This window comes from Rhinatrema bivittatum, chromosome 4, assembly GCF_901001135.1.
Source record: "Rhinatrema bivittatum chromosome 4, aRhiBiv1.1, whole genome shotgun sequence".
Lineage (NCBI taxonomy): Eukaryota > Metazoa > Chordata > Amphibia > Gymnophiona > Rhinatrematidae > Rhinatrema > Rhinatrema bivittatum.
In genome coordinates this window covers 335,057,894-335,076,441 of record NC_042618.1, presented here as the reverse complement: position 1 = coordinate 335,076,441, position 18,548 = coordinate 335,057,894, and the positions used below count along the sequence as shown (strand labels likewise).

Genomic DNA, 18,548 nt, shown 5'->3' with positions numbered 1-18,548 from the left:
AGTTTGTTATGGAGCAGCCAGTTTGAGACTTTGTCCAGGGTGGAGCTGAATCTAGATATTGCCAACTCAGAATCTGGGCCTAGGGGGCATAGTAGTTGGATGTCATCTACATTTGTGTAGTAGAGAATGTTGAAGTCCTTGAGGAGCTTGCAGGCTGGAGCCATATATATAATAAAGAGGTTAGGAGAGAGGATGGAACCGTGGGGGACATCATAGAGGAGTGGATGGGGATGCTAGGATGCTTGCCTAAGAGAGACAGTCTGGGTATGGTCTTCAACGAAGAATGTAAGCTATTTTAGTGCTGGGCCTGAGATACCCAGATTTAATAGGCAGGAGATAAGAATCTGATGGTCAGTAATACCGAATGGTGTTGAAAGGTCAAGGTGTATTAGGAGTGCAAGTTGGCTGCGATCTAGGCAGAGTTTAAGGTCATCCACCAGGCTCAGTAGTACTATTTCTGTGCTGTGAAGGGCTCTGAATCCTGTTTTGGAAGGAGTCTAGGAGGCTGGCAATGTGTAGGAAGTTGGTGAGTTGTAATAGGAGCAGTTTTTCAGTAATCTTGCTGAGAAATGGGAGGTTAGAGACCAGCCTGTAGGTTGGATCCAGCCTTCAGGTATCTTTAGTACAGGCTTTACTACAGCTTTCTTCAAAGACTTTGGAAAGTGACTTTCAGAGAGCGAGGTGTTAATGATAGGTTGGAGAAGGTGGAGTAGTTCAGCGTTGGCTTGTTTAATGATCCAAGGGGGCAGAGGTCTTCTGGACATGTGGGGTTGAGGCTGTTAAGTTCTTCTGATAAAGGGAGGAAAGTCATGAAGGAATGAGAGGGTGTGGGGTATTCTAGAAAGAGACAAACCTTGCTGGAGGCGACTAGCTCTGTTCTGAAGTGGATGATTTTGTCAGTGAAAAAAACAGCAACTTTGTTGCAGTAGTCATCAGTGATAACAGATGGAGGCGGTGAAGCAGCCAGTCCTAGGAGTTTAATTGACAGTAAGAAGACCTCCCTGGGCAAGTTTTTTGCTTGGGTAATGGTTTTGAAGAAATATGCTCTTTTTGCTGCTACAATGGCTTTGTGGTAGGCAGTCTGATAACTTCTACAGTTGACTCTGTCTTGTAGAGATCTGGATTTCCACCATTTGCACACTAGCCTTCTTCCAGTTATTTCAGCTCTGGTGCGAACTGGGGGGTTGTTTGGGATTTCTGATATGAACGATTTTTCTTTGGGATAAGTGTGTCTAAGTATTAAGACAAGGATTTCCCAAACCTGTTCTGGGAACCCCACAGCCAGTCAGGTTTTCAGGAGATCCACAACGAATATATCATAGAGAATCACTATATACAAATTTATCTCATGCATATTCGTTGTAGATCTCCTGAAAACCTGACTGGCTAGTGGCTATGGGGTCCTCAGGACAGATTTAGGAAACCCTGAATTCAACATCTTTATCTTTATTGGCAATTATATACTGCTTCTGCCATAGCCCAAAATGGTTTGATCTTATGACACTCACAAAATGATATAAATATAAGGCTTCTAAATCCTCTTCATGTAAATCTACAAATCCAACAACCCCAATCACAGAGGAATGTATATTTTTCAATAAGTACTCTCCAAAAATAATTTGGGAAATTGTATCAGAAAAATGTGCTCTTACAGTTGTCTGGCTCTTGCCCACATAGGGCTGCAACCAGTATCGTGTATATGGCACACACAGTCACCTCATTTACTCTTTCCCAACAACTACAATTTTTCCATTTTTTTAAAAGCCCCAATCACATGACCCCAGTTCCTAAAAACAAATTTTACCAAGTTTTGAAATACTTATCTGAACTATTGCCCAACATCTAAGTGTTCCGAATATTTTCTCCCTTTCTTTCTTATATTTCTTCACACCATATTCGCGCCCCACTTGCGCTCCAATCACTAACTTGTTGCTGTAGTATCCGCCACTGTTGAGTATGTTCGTTGTTTCTATCCACCACTGCTGAATATATTCGTTGTTACATTACAGTGCTGCCGTTATATACACACTCCCGTGCCTCCCGACACCGGCGATATTTCGGCGGTAACACCCGCCTTCTTCAGGGGATTTCTCCTATATGCAAGACACATTTATTCTTATTTAATGAATCTTTCAACACACTTTCTAATATTTCATGGCATTGCAAAGTGACTTACTTTCAGCTTCTGGCCGCACCCGGCTCCTTTCCTCAGCGCACAAGTTCAAAAGATAGCGCCTCTCGCTCAACCCCTCCCCTTCAGAGGCTTCTCCTTTTAAACCAATCATAATCCCCAACTTTCCTCCAATCAACTTCCCAATAGATACACTGACCAATCCACTTCCTTATTAAGTCCCTCCGGCTGGACTGTGCCTAATTTAAATATCCACTTTTGCTCCTTCTGCAGCAACCTAAGATCAACATTGCCTCCTCGCTGATCTTTTTTGACAGCTTCCAGTACTGTGCACCTCAGCTCTTCAAAAACGTGGCCCTTTTCGGTGCAATGCTGCACAAACTGTGCTTCCATTTTTAAACGTTTCAGTGCACTCTTGTGCTCAATGAGGCGTGTTTTCAATCTTCTTGACGTCTTTCCCACATATAATAATTTACAAGTGCACCAGGTCATATATATCACTACCGTAGTGGCACATGTCATTCTCACCAACGGGGCATACCCTTTCAATCTATCAATTGGCATATGAATATTTGAATGTGCTACCACACAGATGGAACACACTTGACAGATGAAATGACCCACCTCCTCAGTCTCTGTTTCCTCAATTGGTTTAAAAAAAGAATGTACCGCCATGTCTTTAATATTCCTGCCACATTTATAAGCCACCATTGGCTGGTCTCTAAAAACTGGATACGTTTGCAAAATGCTTTTTAATACTCGGTGTTACCATTCTCTGAAGGTATACAGAGGGTAACACACAGGTCATCCTATTAGATGAATTTCTCTTCTGTGGATTTAATAAAAGGTCCCTGTTATTCCAACAAGCCCACTTTAGGGCTCGTCGGACCACTTGTTCAGGGTACCCTCTATCTAAAAAGCACTGCCCCATCTCTTTTGATCTTTCCTTGAATTCTTGCCCTTTGTGGGCAAGAGCCAGATGACTGTAAGAGCACATTTTTTCTGATACAATTTCCCAAATTATTTTTGGAGAGTACTTATTGAAAAATATACATTCCTCTGTGATTGGGGTTGTTGGATTTGTAGATTTACATGAAGAGGATTTAGAAGCCTTATATTTATATCATTTTGTGAGTTCATTACGAAAATTTGAATACAGGGCTGAATATAAATTAAGAATGGCTATGCAATGGGATGATACTTTCAGTTTTGCACAATCACATTTAATGGAAGTGTTGGCGGCACCCCCTGTGTTTATTACGGGAATCACACAGGTTGGGGAGAACTGGGAAAGTTTGTTACGTTTAAGCAAACGTTTAGTGAGGACCAATTTACACTATGGTACCTTAATTGAGTATTGTCGGGCCCAAAGAATCCCCCGGGGCTTAAGGATTGTTAAAGAGCCAAAGTTATATGTTGAGCATGAGGAGTTTCTGAATAAATGGAATCAGATTCTTAGTAAATGTTCCCTAAACCTGATGCTGTTAATAATTGAAAGAGCTAAGAAAACAGCTGATTTACTATTGCAGGAACAGGAACAGTTGGTTGAGAAAATAAAAGCTCAGAATGAGGAAATATTTGAAAGTAAATGGAAGGACTATCAGGAGACAATAAATAACTTTACAGAGGAAGTCAAGCAGCAAAAAGTTAAAACATTTATAAGGGACGAACAAGATTACAAAAAGGGTTCTATCTATTTTTGGATGACTCCTCAGTTGAAAAGGTCATCAATTCAACAAAAAACATTTGATTCCAGTTCGGATGACTCCTCGGGTGATGAAAGAACAGGAAGGGGAATGGGTTCAATGGGAGGTGGTGGTAAAATACCTACTTTTTTAGAACCCAGACAAGAGCAGCGGGTTCATTTTCAGCCCAGTTTACAGGAAGAGCAAGGAGGACAGAGGTATCAAAAGAGGTGGACACGTTCACAGGGGTGCAACCGAGTAGCCAAGGAACATCAATAATAAATCTTTCCCAAAGATCACTGACTGATACACACATAAGAGCACTGAATAGAGGTCTATCATTTGTGCCAACAGTTCAGTTCAATCATTTTGAAGTTTGCAAGTTCTTTCAGCAATTTTTAAGATCTTTGCGTTTGAAACTGTTCTTTGCAAACCTTCCCCTGGGCAGTATAATGGATGGCTCAGTGGTAAGACCGCATTCAACCTGGTGTCCACTAGGTTATATGGACCCTGTGATCCACATTTTTGCACGTTTGGTCCAAGCAGAAATAGATAAAATACAGCCCAGTAGTCTAAGAGGTAAATATAATCTATCCCGAGGAGAAGATGAAGCTTTGAGAGAAATAAGCAGGGATCCTGATCTAATAGTAAAGGGGGCAGAGAAGGGAGGTGCCATAGTGATAATGAATCGAGCTGAACATAAGGGCGAAGCCTTAAGACAATTGGCAGATGGGAAGATTGATAAAGCACTGGAGGGTAATCCTACAGAACAGTTGAAGTCTGATATTGATAGTTTATTGGAGGAAGCGCTACTTAAGGAATGGATTACGACCAGAGAATACAGGTTTTTGAAAGTGGAACATCCAAGAACACCAGTGTTTTATCATCTGCCAAAAATACATAAAAGTCTTGAGAACCCTCCAGGCCATCCTATTATATCGGCCAGAGGGTCGTTATTCCAGCCACTGTCCCAATTTGTGGATGTATTTTTGAGACCATTGGTTCCGGATCTTCCGTCCTATATTAGGGACTCGAGTGATTTAATTAGACTACTGGAAGGCCTTGATATGTCCTTGGAGGGGGTGGCACTGGTGAGCATTGATGTAGTATCACTGTATACTAATATCCCCCAGGATACTGCTCTGCGGGTAATTGAGGACAAACTATTGGAAAAGGGTATTAGAGAACGCACCCCGATACATATCATAGTATCTTTGGCGACCATAGCCTTGAAGAAAAATTTCTTTTTGTTTGATGGAGTGTATTACCAGCAGGTGGGTGGAACAGCAATGGGGGCAACAATGGCCCCGAGTGTGGCGTGCCATTATATGGGGTGGTTTGAACAAATGTGGTTGGAGGGCTGCCCGTGTAGACAGCATATAGTACTGTGGGGCTGTTTTATAGATGATATTCTCATATTGTGGAGAGGAGGGCAGGAACAGTTCCAAGAATGTGGAAGATGGCTGAACAATTGTGACCCTTAGTTTACATACAATTTTGGAGGTGCAAGGGTGGCTTTTTTGGACATTTAGAATGTGATTGATTCAGGGCGGTTCTTTTTTACAATCTTTAAGAAACCTACTGATAGGAATACTTTGAGTTATTCTAGTTGTCATCCACGCAATCTGGTTGATAGTATCCCTTATGGACAATTCTTGCGATTAAGAAGGCTCTGCTCCACTGTTGCAGAATTCAAGGAAAGATCGAAAGAGATGGGGCAGTGCTTTTTAGATAGAGGGTCCCCTGAACAAAACCCTAAAGCGGGCTCGTTGGAATAACAGGGACCTTTTATTAAATCCACAGAAGAGACATTCATCTAATAGGATGACCTGTGTGTTACCATTCTCTGAAGGTATACAGAGGGTAACACCGAGTATTAAAAGGAATTGGCGCATTTTGCAAACGTATCCAGTTTTTAGAGACCAGCCAATGGTGGCTTATAAACGTGGCAGCAATATTAAAGACATGGCGGTACATTCTTTTTTTAAACCAATTGAGGAAACAGAGACTAAGGAGGTGGGTCATTTCACCTGTCAAGTGTGTTCCATCTGTGTGGTAGCACATTCAAATATTCATATGCCAATTGATAGATTGAAAGGGTATGTCCCGTTGGTGAGAAGGACATGCGCCACTATGGTAGTGATATATGTGATCTGGTGCACTTGTAAATTATTATATGTGGGAAAGACGTCAAGAAGATTGAAAACACGCCTCATTGAGCACAAGAGTGCTCTGAAACTTTTAAAAATGGAAGCACCGTTGCTGCAGCACTGCACCGAAAAGGACCACGTTTTTGAAGAGCTGAGGTACACAGTACTGGAAGCTGTCAAAAAAGATCAGCGAGGAGGCAATGTTGATCTTAGGTTGCTGCAGAAGGAGCAAAAGTGGATATTTAAATTAGGCACAGTCCAACCGGAGGGACTTAATAAGGAAGTGGATTGGTCAGTGTATCTATTGGGAAGTTGATTGGAGGAAAGTTGGGAATTATGATTGGTTTAAAAGGAGAAGCCTCTGAAGGGGAGGGGTTGAGCGAGAGGCGCTATCTTTTGAACTTGTGTGCTGAGGAAAGGAGCCGGGTGCAGCCGGAAGCTGAAAGTAAGTCGCTTTGCAATGCCATGAAATATTAGAAAGTGTGTTGAAAGATTCATTAAATAAGAATAAATGTGTCTTGCATATAGGAGAAATCCCCTGAAGAAGGCGGGTGTTACCGCCGAAACATCGCCGATGTCGGGAGGCACGGGAATGTGTATATAACGGCAGCAGTGGTGGATAGAAACAATGAACATACTCAACAGTGGTGGAAACTACAGCAACAAGATAGTGATTGGAGCGCAAGTGGGGCGCGAATATGGTGTGAAGAAATATAAGAAAGAAAGGTAGAAAATATTCGGAGCACTTAGGTGTTGGGCAATAGTTCAGATAAGTATTTCAAAACTTGGTAAAATTTGGTTATAGGAATTGGGGTCACATGATTGGGGCTTTTAAAAAAATGGAAAAATTGTAGTTGTTGGGAGAGTAAATGAGGTGACTGTGTGCGCCATATACACGATACTGGTTGCAGCCCTATGTGGGCAAGAGCCAGACGACTGTAAGAGCACATTTTTTCTGATACAATTTCCCAAATTATTTTTGGAGAGTACTTATTGAAAAATATACATTCCTCTGTGATTGGGGTTGTTGGATTTGATCTTATGACATCCATAATCATAAAATAACAAGTAATAAAAAATAAAATAAACAAATCACTTGGAGTTCCAGCTGTCTACTAGTTTGGTGATAGAGTAGGTACCATTGCTGGCACTGGGAGATGGAGAGAGATGATGAGATTCCATTTCTTATAGGCTTGGAAGGAAGGTTTTGGTAGTTATATTAGAAAAGACCTGATAAGCTGTATGGTGGAAGTATTAGGCTTTTTTGTGACAAGAGGCAGATACATCTCTAGGCAGATTAAATAGTGATCGGCCCAGGAGAGAGAAGACTGGATATTACTGATATGTAACTCTGAGAGTAAGTAATGTGGTGCAGTTACAAGGTCGAGTGTGTGGCCTTCTTCATGTGTAGAGCTGCTGATGATTAGTTGGGTCAGATTAAGGGTCTCCAAGACAGCTAGGAATTCCTTTTCTGATGCAGAGCATGGATTATTGACCTGAATGTTGAAGTCACAGAGAAAAAATGGTTCTTGGGTGTTCCAGGTGATGTCTGTCAAGACTGTAAGAAGGTCTTGGAGGGTTTCTTGTTTGAGTGGAGGAGAGCGGTATAGAAGGAAGAGACCCCATTTGGGGTGGGTGATTGACTGGAGGAATATGGATGAGGAGTGTGGATGAGATTAAGGGTGTCTTTCCATAGTATTGCTATCTTCCACCATGTGCTTTTCTGTACACCCTCCGACTTAATATCATAACGATATTAAGTCGGAGGAACCTAACATTTGAAATAATTAAAAAAAAAAATCTAACCCGCCAGTGAGCAGGTTGTAAAAACGGATGCTCAATTTTACCGGCGTCCATTTTCCTAACCCATGGCTGTCGGTAAAATCAAGCGTCGGTTGTCAGACCCGCTGACAGCCAGCTCTACCGCTAATAAGAAGGCACTATTGTCCCTAGCGCCTCCTTATTAGCGCAACACCTAATTTGAATAGAGAATTGCTTGCCCAGGAGAGGTGTCTGGGCGCATGTCAGGAGAGCAGGTGTTCAACATGGAGCGCTGGCTCTCCCGCACTTTTTACGGAATCGACCTGTTAGTGAGAATAGAAGGGAAAGAGAGCAGAGTTGTGAAAAGGGGAAGGGAGAAGAGGGTGGGTGAGAACTTCACCTTCAGTCAGCTCAGCCCCCTCCCTGTTCCTTCTAAGAAGAGAAAGTTCTCATTCACTCACTTTCAACTCCCCTTCACTTCTCACTAAGAAGGATGGAGAGCTAAGCTGATGGATGAGGACAAAGTTCTTTTTCATGCACTAACCTTTCTCTTTTCTATTCATGCCCAGCCTCATGTCTTCTTTCTGCCTGTTGGGGGAAAAGAACCACATGGACAGGCCACCAAGAGTACCATTGTGTTTCTTCTGCCTAAGGGGGTGGGAACCCCATGGGCGCAGCACTAAAACTGTACTGCCCAGCCTTTATTTCCTGCCCACGGGGAATGGGAATCCCACGGGCAAGCCAGCAAGATCACCACTGCCAACCTTCATTTCTTCTGCCTGCAGGGTTGGGAACCCCACAAACCATACCAGTCACCATTATTAAAACCATGCTGCCCAGCCCTTTATTTGCTGTTCGCAGGGTTGGAAACCCCTCAGGCAGGCCACTAAGATCGCTGCTGCCACCTTTCATTTCTTCTGACAGCGCAGGTGGGAACTCCGCAGGTATGTCACTAAAACCACGCCACCACTGTTCTTTATTTCTTGCCCATGGGGTTCCCAACCTCACCGCAGGATGTCAACAGATGCTGCAGGTTGTCTTTGTAGGCAGGATGAGGAAGCCACAGCAGGGGTGTTTTGGTGGCGCACTTTTTGCTGCTCCAAAATTCTGCCACCTGAGGCCACCACCTCACCGTGCCTCATGATAGAACCACCCATGGAAGCACAGCTGGCGATCAAGCAGTGTTAGCTCTTGCAGCCAATGGGATTCTTCATTCTTGGGCCACGGGGGTTGGAGGAGGAGGCTACTACAGCTGTTATTTGTGTTGAGTGAGAGTGAGCCAGAGAGGGAGAGAGCATGTGTGTGTGATTGAGAGCATATATGTAAGAGAGAGCATGTTTGTGCAAGTGTGATTGACAGTATGTGTCTAAGTAAGAAAACATGTGTGATTGAGAGCATGTGTATGATTGAGAGCATGTGTGTAAGTAAGAGAGAGAGTGTATAGGTGATTGAGAGAGAGGAGTGGAGGAGGTGACGTGTGAGAGACTGGTCAGGGAGGTGACTGGTATGTGTGTGTGAAAGAGAGAAAGAGACTAGTCAGGAAGGTGACTGGTGTGAGAGAGACTGGTCTTGGGCCCTAAGGAAGAGGGACTGTGAGGACAAAGCTTCAGCAGCTACTACTGCTTCTGGTGTGTGCTATTGGCCTGCAAGGGAAAGAAGTAGGAGAGTTGCAGGAGAAGGTAAATAAAGGTGTTTTTTAAGTGCATTTTTCTTGATTGATTGTCATTTTAATTATTGGGTATTATATGATGACTGCTTTTTTGAAGTATTTTATTGGTGTTTGAAGAAATTTTAATAATTTTTTTTGAGTTTTTAATTGTTGGATGTTATTCTGTTCGTCAGCTGTTTTGAAACATTTATTAGTATCGTTTTACAATTATTTATGTGTGGGAATTTATATAGCAGCTTGGCTTGTTCTGTTTTCCTAATAGGAGGTGTATTAGTGTTTAGGGCCTGGTTTAATATTTGCAGTGTTGCCTTTTCATAGGTAGGGTTGTTATTGGTATAGTGCATTCCATACTCCCAGGCTTATGGGCATTAATGCAAAGCCTGGGAGTATGTTAGGTGCTATATTTTTGTTTCCATTGCTCCAGTTTTGCATTGCATGCATAGTGGCTTTTCTGGGTTTCCATTCCAGTTGCTGACTCCCTATTTGGAATTCTGTCTGTGTATGTGACTGAGGTGAGGTATTTTACTAGCATGTGAGTATTTATATCAATCTTATTTGTTGTGTTTTCTCAATAGGACATGCATTGGTGGTAAACTACTGTCTTTTCATAAGGAGGGCTATTGCACCTCGTAGTAGAGAGAGTTTGTTTTGCTGATACTGAGATGACACAAGAAGCAGAATATCTTTTTTTTTGTATGGTGAGTTGTGTTGTGTTCCGCGGCCTTGGACATCCACGACTGCGGCCCCCTACCTTGACCGCGGCGGCAGCACTGGGGGAGGCTCCTGAATCCGTGCCCGTCGCTCCGGTGCAGGCTTCCGGGATGGCCGCCGGGTGGGGAGCTGTCCCTGCTCCTCCCTCACGGCATCAGGCAGCATTTCCTCTGTGGAGGAAATCCAAGATGGCCACCACCATCTTTAGGCTCGAGGCTGTGCCTCCTCCCTAGATTTAAAGGGGCCTAGCCCCTTTAACTACCTACAGCTGTCTTCAATGAGCCAGAATAGAGGAAGTATAAAGGGAGGCTTCCTCTGCTCATTTCTTGACTTGGCAACGTCCTCTAGCGCTGTCTAAGTCTGCTTGCTTCAGTGAGTCTTCTAGTGTTTTGGATCCTTGTTCCTGGTTCCTGTCTTGTCTTGGTGTTCCTGGTTCGGATTGGCAAGCGGTGATTCTTGGTGTGTGACTTCGGACTGGCAAGCAGCGATCCCTTGGTGTGTGACCTTGGACTGATAAGCGATGATCCTCTGGCACTTGCCCTTGGATTTCTTCTGGACCATCCTCTCCAAGGGCCCACCTAAGTCCCAGCGGCCCGGGTCCCTAAGGGCTCCTCCCGGGGGGGACCGCGGGCTTCCAGGGGTGAAGATCCAGTTAGCCCTTGCTCTGAACTCTCGACTCCTTGACCTCTCGAAGGTCCACATAAGTCCCAGCGGCCCAGGTCCCTATGGGCTCCTCCTGGGGGGACTGCGGGCTTCCAGTGGCGAAGACTCAGTTCCTCTCCTCGACGTCATGACTCTTCGTCTGCCTCCACAGTCGCCTCAGTCTCCAGTGCCGAGGGTCAGCTGGTCACTTCTTCTGTTCTGCCTCGCCACCTGACGGGGGAACCTACGGATCCACTTCCTAAGGTTTACCATCCTCCCGTCAGTCCAAGGGTTCACAAACCTGAGCATAACAAATTGTATGGTTAGTGCCCTAGTTCTGCTCTACACCCATTGTTGGGTGTCGGGAGGGTGTTTCTGTGAATGCAGAGTGTATGTTTACATTTAGGCTTGTGACAGTAATATGTTCAGTGTGTCATGCATGTGAGAACCATCTGTTAGGTGTGTCCCGACAGAAGAAAGCTTGAAAACCACTGCTATATGGACCTTATCAAGAGCTTTGCTAAAATCCAAGTAAACCACATCAAGTGCTCTTCCTTGATTTAATTCTCTAGTCACCCAATCAAAAATATTAATTAGATTCATTTGACAGGAACTTCCCTCTGGTGAAACTATGTTGTTTTGGGCCAAGCAGTCTCCCAGATTGTAAATTGTTCACTATCCTATCTTTCAGCAGAGTCTCCATTAATTTTCTTACCACTGAGGTAAAGCTAACCGGCCTGTAGTTTCCAGCCTGCTACCTGCTACCAGCGTTGGGAAGCGGGACCACAATTGCTCTTCTCCAATCTTGTGGCAATACTCCCGTTTCCAGGGATCTATTGAACAAGTCTTTCAGTGGAACTGCCAGCACATCTCTGATGTAACATGCTGCCGACCACGGTGTACTGTACCCAGGGATGGTTCTATAATGAGGCAGGGTGAGGCGGCCGCTTCAGGCGGCAGAATTTTGAGGTGGCAAAAAATGCCCCTCTCAGAACACCACTGTGGCCACCCTGCCTGCCCCTGCCACGACTGCTGACCCAGGCTGGTGGCAGCAGAAAAGATGAGGGTTGCTGCTGCGGGCCATCGCCGTGTCCAGAGGCCAGGCCAGCGGCGTGGAGGAGGGACAGCGGCTTGGAGGAGGGAGGAGGGACAGCGGCGTGGAGGAGGGATGCCGCTGCTGCCACCAGAGTCCAGGCCGGTGGCCTTACATGCAAAATCTTGGATCTTGTCTAATCCACAGCATACTTCAGTTGAGATTTTTAATCCCTTACTTTTTGTTCAGCTAACAATCGAAAATCCAGTCTTTATGCTCTTTAAAATTGAGCAGCCCCCTCAAAAAGGCACACCACAATGCAAATAAAGAAAACGTTTCTGCTAGATCTCAGATATTTAAGGCAGAAATGTATTGTTAGATTGGGAGCCCTTCTGTACAGGATAACCTGCAAGGAACATGGCCAAAAATATGGAATGCCCAATGAATTTGCATAGGGGTCAATGCTAATCTTCTTTGTATTGTTCCAATTTTAGTATATGTGCTGCCAAAGCGATACTGATGACAGATCATTCGCTTTTACTGTATCCAACAAGTGTGAGAACTGGTGGGTCTTGAACTGCCAGCTTTGGGAGTAGCAAGCTGAAGCCCACCCTGGTGAGCCATCTGAGCAGTAAACCAAACTTCCCTTACCAGGGCTGTAGGGATGAGCATGCCAAATACTAATCACTAGGCTCATCAGGGATTCTGATCTGATTCTCAAAGAAAGTTAGCTTTTGTGTCCTTGCTGCTGTCCAAATCCTGCCAGCTCTCAGCACCCGAGGGGGAGTTGATTGGTATAGGCAGAAGATATCCTGTTCCTGTCTTGCTCTAGCCTGCCTTGTCTTTGTCCAGCCTCGCTCCTGTTCTGGGATCATAACACTGACAGCATGCCATGACAAAAAACAAGACTGAGAATTCTAAAAGCAAATCTGTATGGCACTGCCATTAGTAACTAGATAGCAGAGGACTGTGCAAAGGGTCATACCACCTTCTGTGTGCTCTGCATTTCCATTTGCTGAAGGATTTGGTTTTATAAGGATAGGCAACCCTTCTAAACAGCTGCTGCCATTTTATTAATAAAGCAAAATATGTATTTATTCCTGATCTTGATATATTTTATGAAGAAGTCCATTCACAGCCAGCTAGCCTAATATTCATTAGACTAAATGCTCATACTATTGCTTTTTGGTTCAGAAGAAATGTTAGTAATAATTTAGACCAGCGGCTCTCAGCACATTTCTCAGACACACCCAGCCAATCTAGTTTTCAAGATATCCTTGAGACAGAGTTGCATACAACGTGTTATGATTCTGCACTTACCTTCGCAGCGCAGGAGCCTTGGACTTTAATCTTCAGCATGGCTTGGAGCCACGCCTATCGGGACCCTCTTGCGGCAGGGAGTGCCGCCGACGCTCTCTTCAGCTTCAAGGCCTGGAGGCCGCAGTCCCCAGGCTTTCCTGGCGGCTGGAGCCGTCCTTGGTACTCCCAACAGCGGCAGGAGCCGCTGCTAACATCAAGGCCTGTGTAGAGGCCTGGCTTCTCCCTGCACTGCTCCTGCAGCATGGCTGCTGGCCATGGTTCTGCATACTTCCTGCTTTCTATCTCCTAGGGTGTGAGCCACGCCTCCTTCAGAGAGATAAAGGGTAAGCTTCCTAGCCCCATCTGGACTCCTCCCAGGGCATTTCCTGATCTTCAGCCATATATAAGGGCCCAGCTTCCAGTCCTTAGGGGCCTTCGCAAGGAGTTAGTTTGCCTCAAGGACTTCTCGCCTTCACTCCTGCTGGTATTTCCTGTTCTTCGTGGGATCCCTTATCGTTCTTCATGTTCCTGGTCTCTTCCTGATGTTTCGTGGTTTTCCTGATGTATCGTGATCTTCCTGAGATGTTCCAGCTCCTCGAGTCCTCCAGATGTCCATCCCGAGAGTAAATCCGTTTCGTCCGGTTCCTGTTCTCGGACATTGGAGCCTTGGTCAGTTGGGCTCCTTCCTGATGCCTTGTCTCTGCTTCTGCTTCCTGGACCCTTGGTTCCTCATGGCTACCTTCTCTGGCGTGTCCTGTCGTGTCTCGTCACCTCGTGGCATGGGCAAGCCTTCTCGTCTCGCAGCACTAGTCTCCGGAGGGTCATCTTCACTTTGAAGCCAAGTCTCATCTTGGTCCCATGTTTCATGCCTTAAGCCAAGTCTCGCCTTGGCCCCCTTCCCTTTGCTCGAAGCCAAGTCTCGTCTTGGTCCCTTACCCTGGAATTTGTCTCGGCCCGCGGATGTTCTGGTGGCTGCACCGTCCATTCCTAAGACTCTGATTGAACCTGTGCCATTCCAGTGTGGTCCACAACCAGCCACGGGCGGCTGTGTAGGGCACGAGTAGGGCACGCCTTGTGTAGGGCTGTGTAGGGCACGCCTTGGTACAGGCTTCTACTGAATCTTCGCCATGTTCCGGCTTCAACTACCATGTATTCGTCTGGAGTCTGCTCCACCCTTAATCATGGTCTGCGACCAGTCCATGGGCTGTGGGTTGTGTAGGGCGCGCTGCGTTGCAGCCTCAAACCAGTACTTAAGAACATCCTGAGTCTTCGTGCTCAAGCTTCTCGTTTGAGTCTTCACGCCCCAAGTCTCCTGTTTCAGTCTTCATGATCCAGAGTCTTCGTCTGCCCTCGTCTCCTGTCCGGCCTGCTGCCATTGCCGTTTCCAGCGGCAGGTCCGAAAGGGCTTGGAGTAGTCTGAGGACCACTCAGAGACCAACCAAGGGTGGTTGGTCTCACTGAGGTAATCAGGTCAGCAGGGGCCTGGGCTTGGTCTCGACCCAGACACGGATCTGTCTCACCAGCCTCTGTGTTTCCCTGGAGCTCCTCTCTGGGTTCACCGAGGTCCAAGAGCACACATCTCCTATTCTCGCGCAGCAGCTGCTCATGGCATCTCTTGCTCCGTCTAGCCAAAGCCTGCGTGCACATAACAGAGGGCTAAGGCCTCTCAAGGCCCCCCTTTCTGTAACACAACGGAGGTGTGTCATGAGAACTAGGTTATACACCACAGGTACAACTTATTTCTATAGTGCTACTAGATGCACACATCACTGTATAGATAAGAATCCCTGCTCTGTGGAGCTTACAGTCTAGTCAAGACACAGAGACAAGGCAAATAAGAGGCTTCATGAAATATATTACAGAAAATTGCTTCTACTTCTTATTGCTTCTATTGTGCTACTTGTACATGGCACGGTACAAAAACACCCATAAGAGACAGTCTGTGCTGGGTAGAGCTTATAATCTAATCAAGACAAACATACAGGGCAAAAGAGACTTTAGGAATTTCATGTATTAAGAAAATGATTAAATTTAATAAGGCTGTGAGCAGGAAAATAAGGAGTTAAGATAGGAATAGGCAACTCTGATTCTCGAGTGCTACAAGCCAGTTGGATTTTCAGGATAACCACAATGAAAATGCTTGAGATGCATTTGCATGCAATGGAGGCAGATATCTAAATGCATCTCATGAATAATCGGTGTGGGTATTTTGAAAATCCAAAATGGCCTGTGTTTCTCAAGAACCTGAATCATCTACATCTGGGTTAAGATTTTAAAGCAGCCTCAAAAAGGTGGGATTTTAGACTGGATTTGAATAAGGCAAGAGAGGGAGCATGATTCACCAACTCAAGAAGTCAATTCCAAGCATGCAATGAAACAAGGGGGAAAGCATGGAGTCGGGAGTTGCCAGTGGAGGAGAAGGGTATAGATAGGAGTGACTTGGCTGATGAGTAGAGTTCATGAAGAGGCGTGTAGGGAGAGGTAATGAGGAGCTGCAGAGTGAAGGCTCTTGTAGATGAGTAAGAGGAGCTTGAACTTTACGCGGGAACGGTTAAGGAGCCAATGTAGTGACCTGGGAAGAGGGGGTTATATGGGTGTAGCAACACTGGAAAAAGATAAGTCACGCAGCTGAATTCTGGATGGATTGTGGTGGAGAGAGACCTGTGAGGAGCAGGTAGCAGAGTGGATAAGGATTCAGGTAGCATGTTCAGAAAGGAAGAAACGGATTTTAGTGGTTTGTTTTATTTATTTATTTAAAAGCTTGTTTATATTTCACATCTTCCAGCGCAGAGAACAATGATGTAGGGAAAGAAACAGCCCTATTCCTAAAACTAATTCAAAACTAACACATTTAATTCGGTCCCCACCTGCAGTTTTGCAGCCAGGAGCTTCCAATTCCAGCATCCTCACAAGAGGTGCCGATAGGAACGGGATACTCTCCCTCTTATTTCCTAACCTGCTAGGGCCATCTAGTGGAGATCCCAAGGGGTCTCTACAAGAGATTCAAGGAGTAGGTGGTGATCAACAGTATCAAAAGTAGTGGGATAGGATAAGGACCGAGTAAAGACCTTTGGCATTAGCTATAAACATGGCTAAAATTAACAAGGCTATGATCAGTGTCTACATAATGGCAACACATTTCAAGAAGCAGGTCAGCACAAAAGATTGCTAGATATGAGAGAGGAAAGTTAAAGAAATGTGGTCTATGGTATTGCACCAAGAGTGAAACTGAGCAGACTAGATGGCCCTTATCTGTGGTCATGTTCTATGTTTCCACCAAGGAGAGCCAGATTTAAAAGCTGCCTGAAAAGGTGGGTTTTTAGAATGGATTTGAATATGAGCAGAGAGAGAGAGTATTACACCCTCAACTCAGGAAGGCTATTTATCCATCAAATGTAATAAACTAAACAGAACTTCAGGCATAGGGTGCAGCAAGATGGAAAGCATGGAGTCAGTGATGGATGCGAAGGAAACGGATAAGAGCAGCCTGTCTGATGTTTACATAATTTTGTGCAATGTTCTCTTAATTGGAGATCAATTTCCAGAAAAGTTTGTGTAGGATTCCAATGGCGTGCACATAAGAACAATTAGCTAAATCGAAGTAATTTTTCCTGCTGTTGGGAGTGCAGTTCCCGGTGATGGAAGATCAGAATTATTTTTTTTAAATGTTTCATTTGTGCCAGTTTTAGTCTAGTAAGGGTATAGGGTTTCATCTGAGGCATGCAATCACTCACCTTCACATGCATGAGTTTCTTCAGCTTGTCTGTGTGAATAATGGGCTGTTTACTTTCCAAGCCAAATGCTCACGATTGCCAGAGAAAAAAAAACCCCTCAACAACTTCTTGCTATTCTAGCCGTTACTAGAACAAAAACCAAGAGAAATGGGGAGGAAAGCAGAGAGTGTGAGGAAAAGAAGAGAAAACTAGAATGAAGAGAGAGAGTCAGGAAGGATACAAAAGGGGAGGAATGGTAGAGAAAGGATGGAAGGGATATGCAAAGGACTGAAAAGCAGGAATATTTATGGAGGCTCTGAAGGGAAAGCAGAATCTGAGACAAGATGGAAAAACAGAAAAAGGTAGATGAGATGTTGCTCGTCATAGTGAAAAAGAATTAGCAGCAAGAAAGGAAAGCACGCAAAAAATACGACTTGGGGAATGCTTCCCAATATAAGGTTTGTAGAAGGGCATGCTGGCAGGTGGTGTCGATTGTTGCACGGCTGAATAAAACTGCATCCGCCTCAGGGCTGGCCGGCACCAGTTTCACACCAGGAGCTGGTGGGGCAGGAACGACTGTAGATGGCTCTTGCCCCTTTCTACGTTGGAGAAACCCACGAAAGGGGTGAGAGGAACCATTTTTTCTTCTTTTTGAGCAAACAAAACAAAATAATCATTAAACAAACTGAACCCCCCCCCTCAAAAAAAAAAAACCCACACTGAAACCAAAAATCAAAACAAAATGATTTTTTTCCCCCACACACGTTCCCTAATATTATCAGGTATCTCAATCAGGGCCTGTCAGTTGGTAGATGTGCATCCAGTGAACTGCATCCTTTGAATTAAGGGAATGACAAGTGACCACAAAAGTGTGGTTGGTTGCTGTTGGATGAAAAACCAGTTTTACTTTGTTCTTCAGCAATTTTCTGGCAATCTAGCTTCATGCTCGAGTAATGGGGAAAGAGAGTCAGTGTTGCGGATGAGAGGACTGGAGTTCACTGGCAGAGCTGTGTAAAGATTGTAAACTGGAACAGAAAGGGTGCTACAGATTTGGGCTGAGGTGCATTGGCAGAGATATATAGGGCTCTGCACAGGACTGGAGTAGCAGGTCAGTACTTGAGGTTGAGATGCAGCAACAGAACTTTGTAGTGAAGGTCTACATGGTGGGGCTTTGTACCTTGCCTGCTTATATAGACTGTAGGATTTATTTTCCCCCCCAATGTCTCAGTTTCATGAGTGTCCGTGGCTCATCACCCCAAGCCTGTCACCAAAGAACATTGCATTTGAGAAATGAACACCACTTGCTAGTCTCTGCGATTGCGCAACACTGCCTTGGTCTTATCTTTGTGCCTTGCTTTCCTGTTTCAGTCATGGGCGCCGTGGAGTCCCGAGGCGTGCTGAGGAAAATGAGCGACATGCTGGAGATGATTGCGAAGAGAATGGACATGCTTGCTCGACTTGAGAATGGCAGCGACTTGCGGAAAGGAGACGAGTTAGCGCACTATTCCTCCATGGATAGGTCAGTTAATTCACACAAACCTGCTGTTTCTGCCCAGTTTAGTTCTGATGTTCATGGCCCTTTGAAAGCCACTGGGTATGCAAGCTACACAGAGTCCTGCTACCAGCTAATTTTATGTTCCTTATTTTCTTTCCTTATTTATTTAAATTTTTGTGCTGCCTTTCCTAAGACCTAGTCAAAGCAGATAACAAGAAAAAATGTTCTGTAACTTATTATTGTGCTTATTCTTGTTCAT

At 44.9% G+C, this 18,548-nt stretch overlaps 1 protein-coding gene and 1 pseudogene across 6 annotated transcripts in view; one reads left to right on the top strand and one right to left on the bottom strand.

The window, feature by feature from the left end:
- MGAT5B (alpha-1,6-mannosylglycoprotein 6-beta-N-acetylglucosaminyltransferase B) overlaps positions 1-18,548 on the top strand; it is a 498,248-nt gene that overhangs the window by 107,769 nt on the left and 371,931 nt on the right. For all 6 annotated transcript variants that reach the window (XM_029600396.1, XM_029600400.1, XM_029600401.1 and 3 more), the window contains exon 3: positions 18,163-18,313. In XM_029600396.1, coding sequence (XP_029456256.1) covers positions 18,163-18,313 — 151 coding nt within the window. The remainder of the gene's footprint in view (positions 1-18,162; positions 18,314-18,548) is intronic.
- Positions 12,206-12,296, bottom strand: LOC115091400 (annotated as a pseudogene).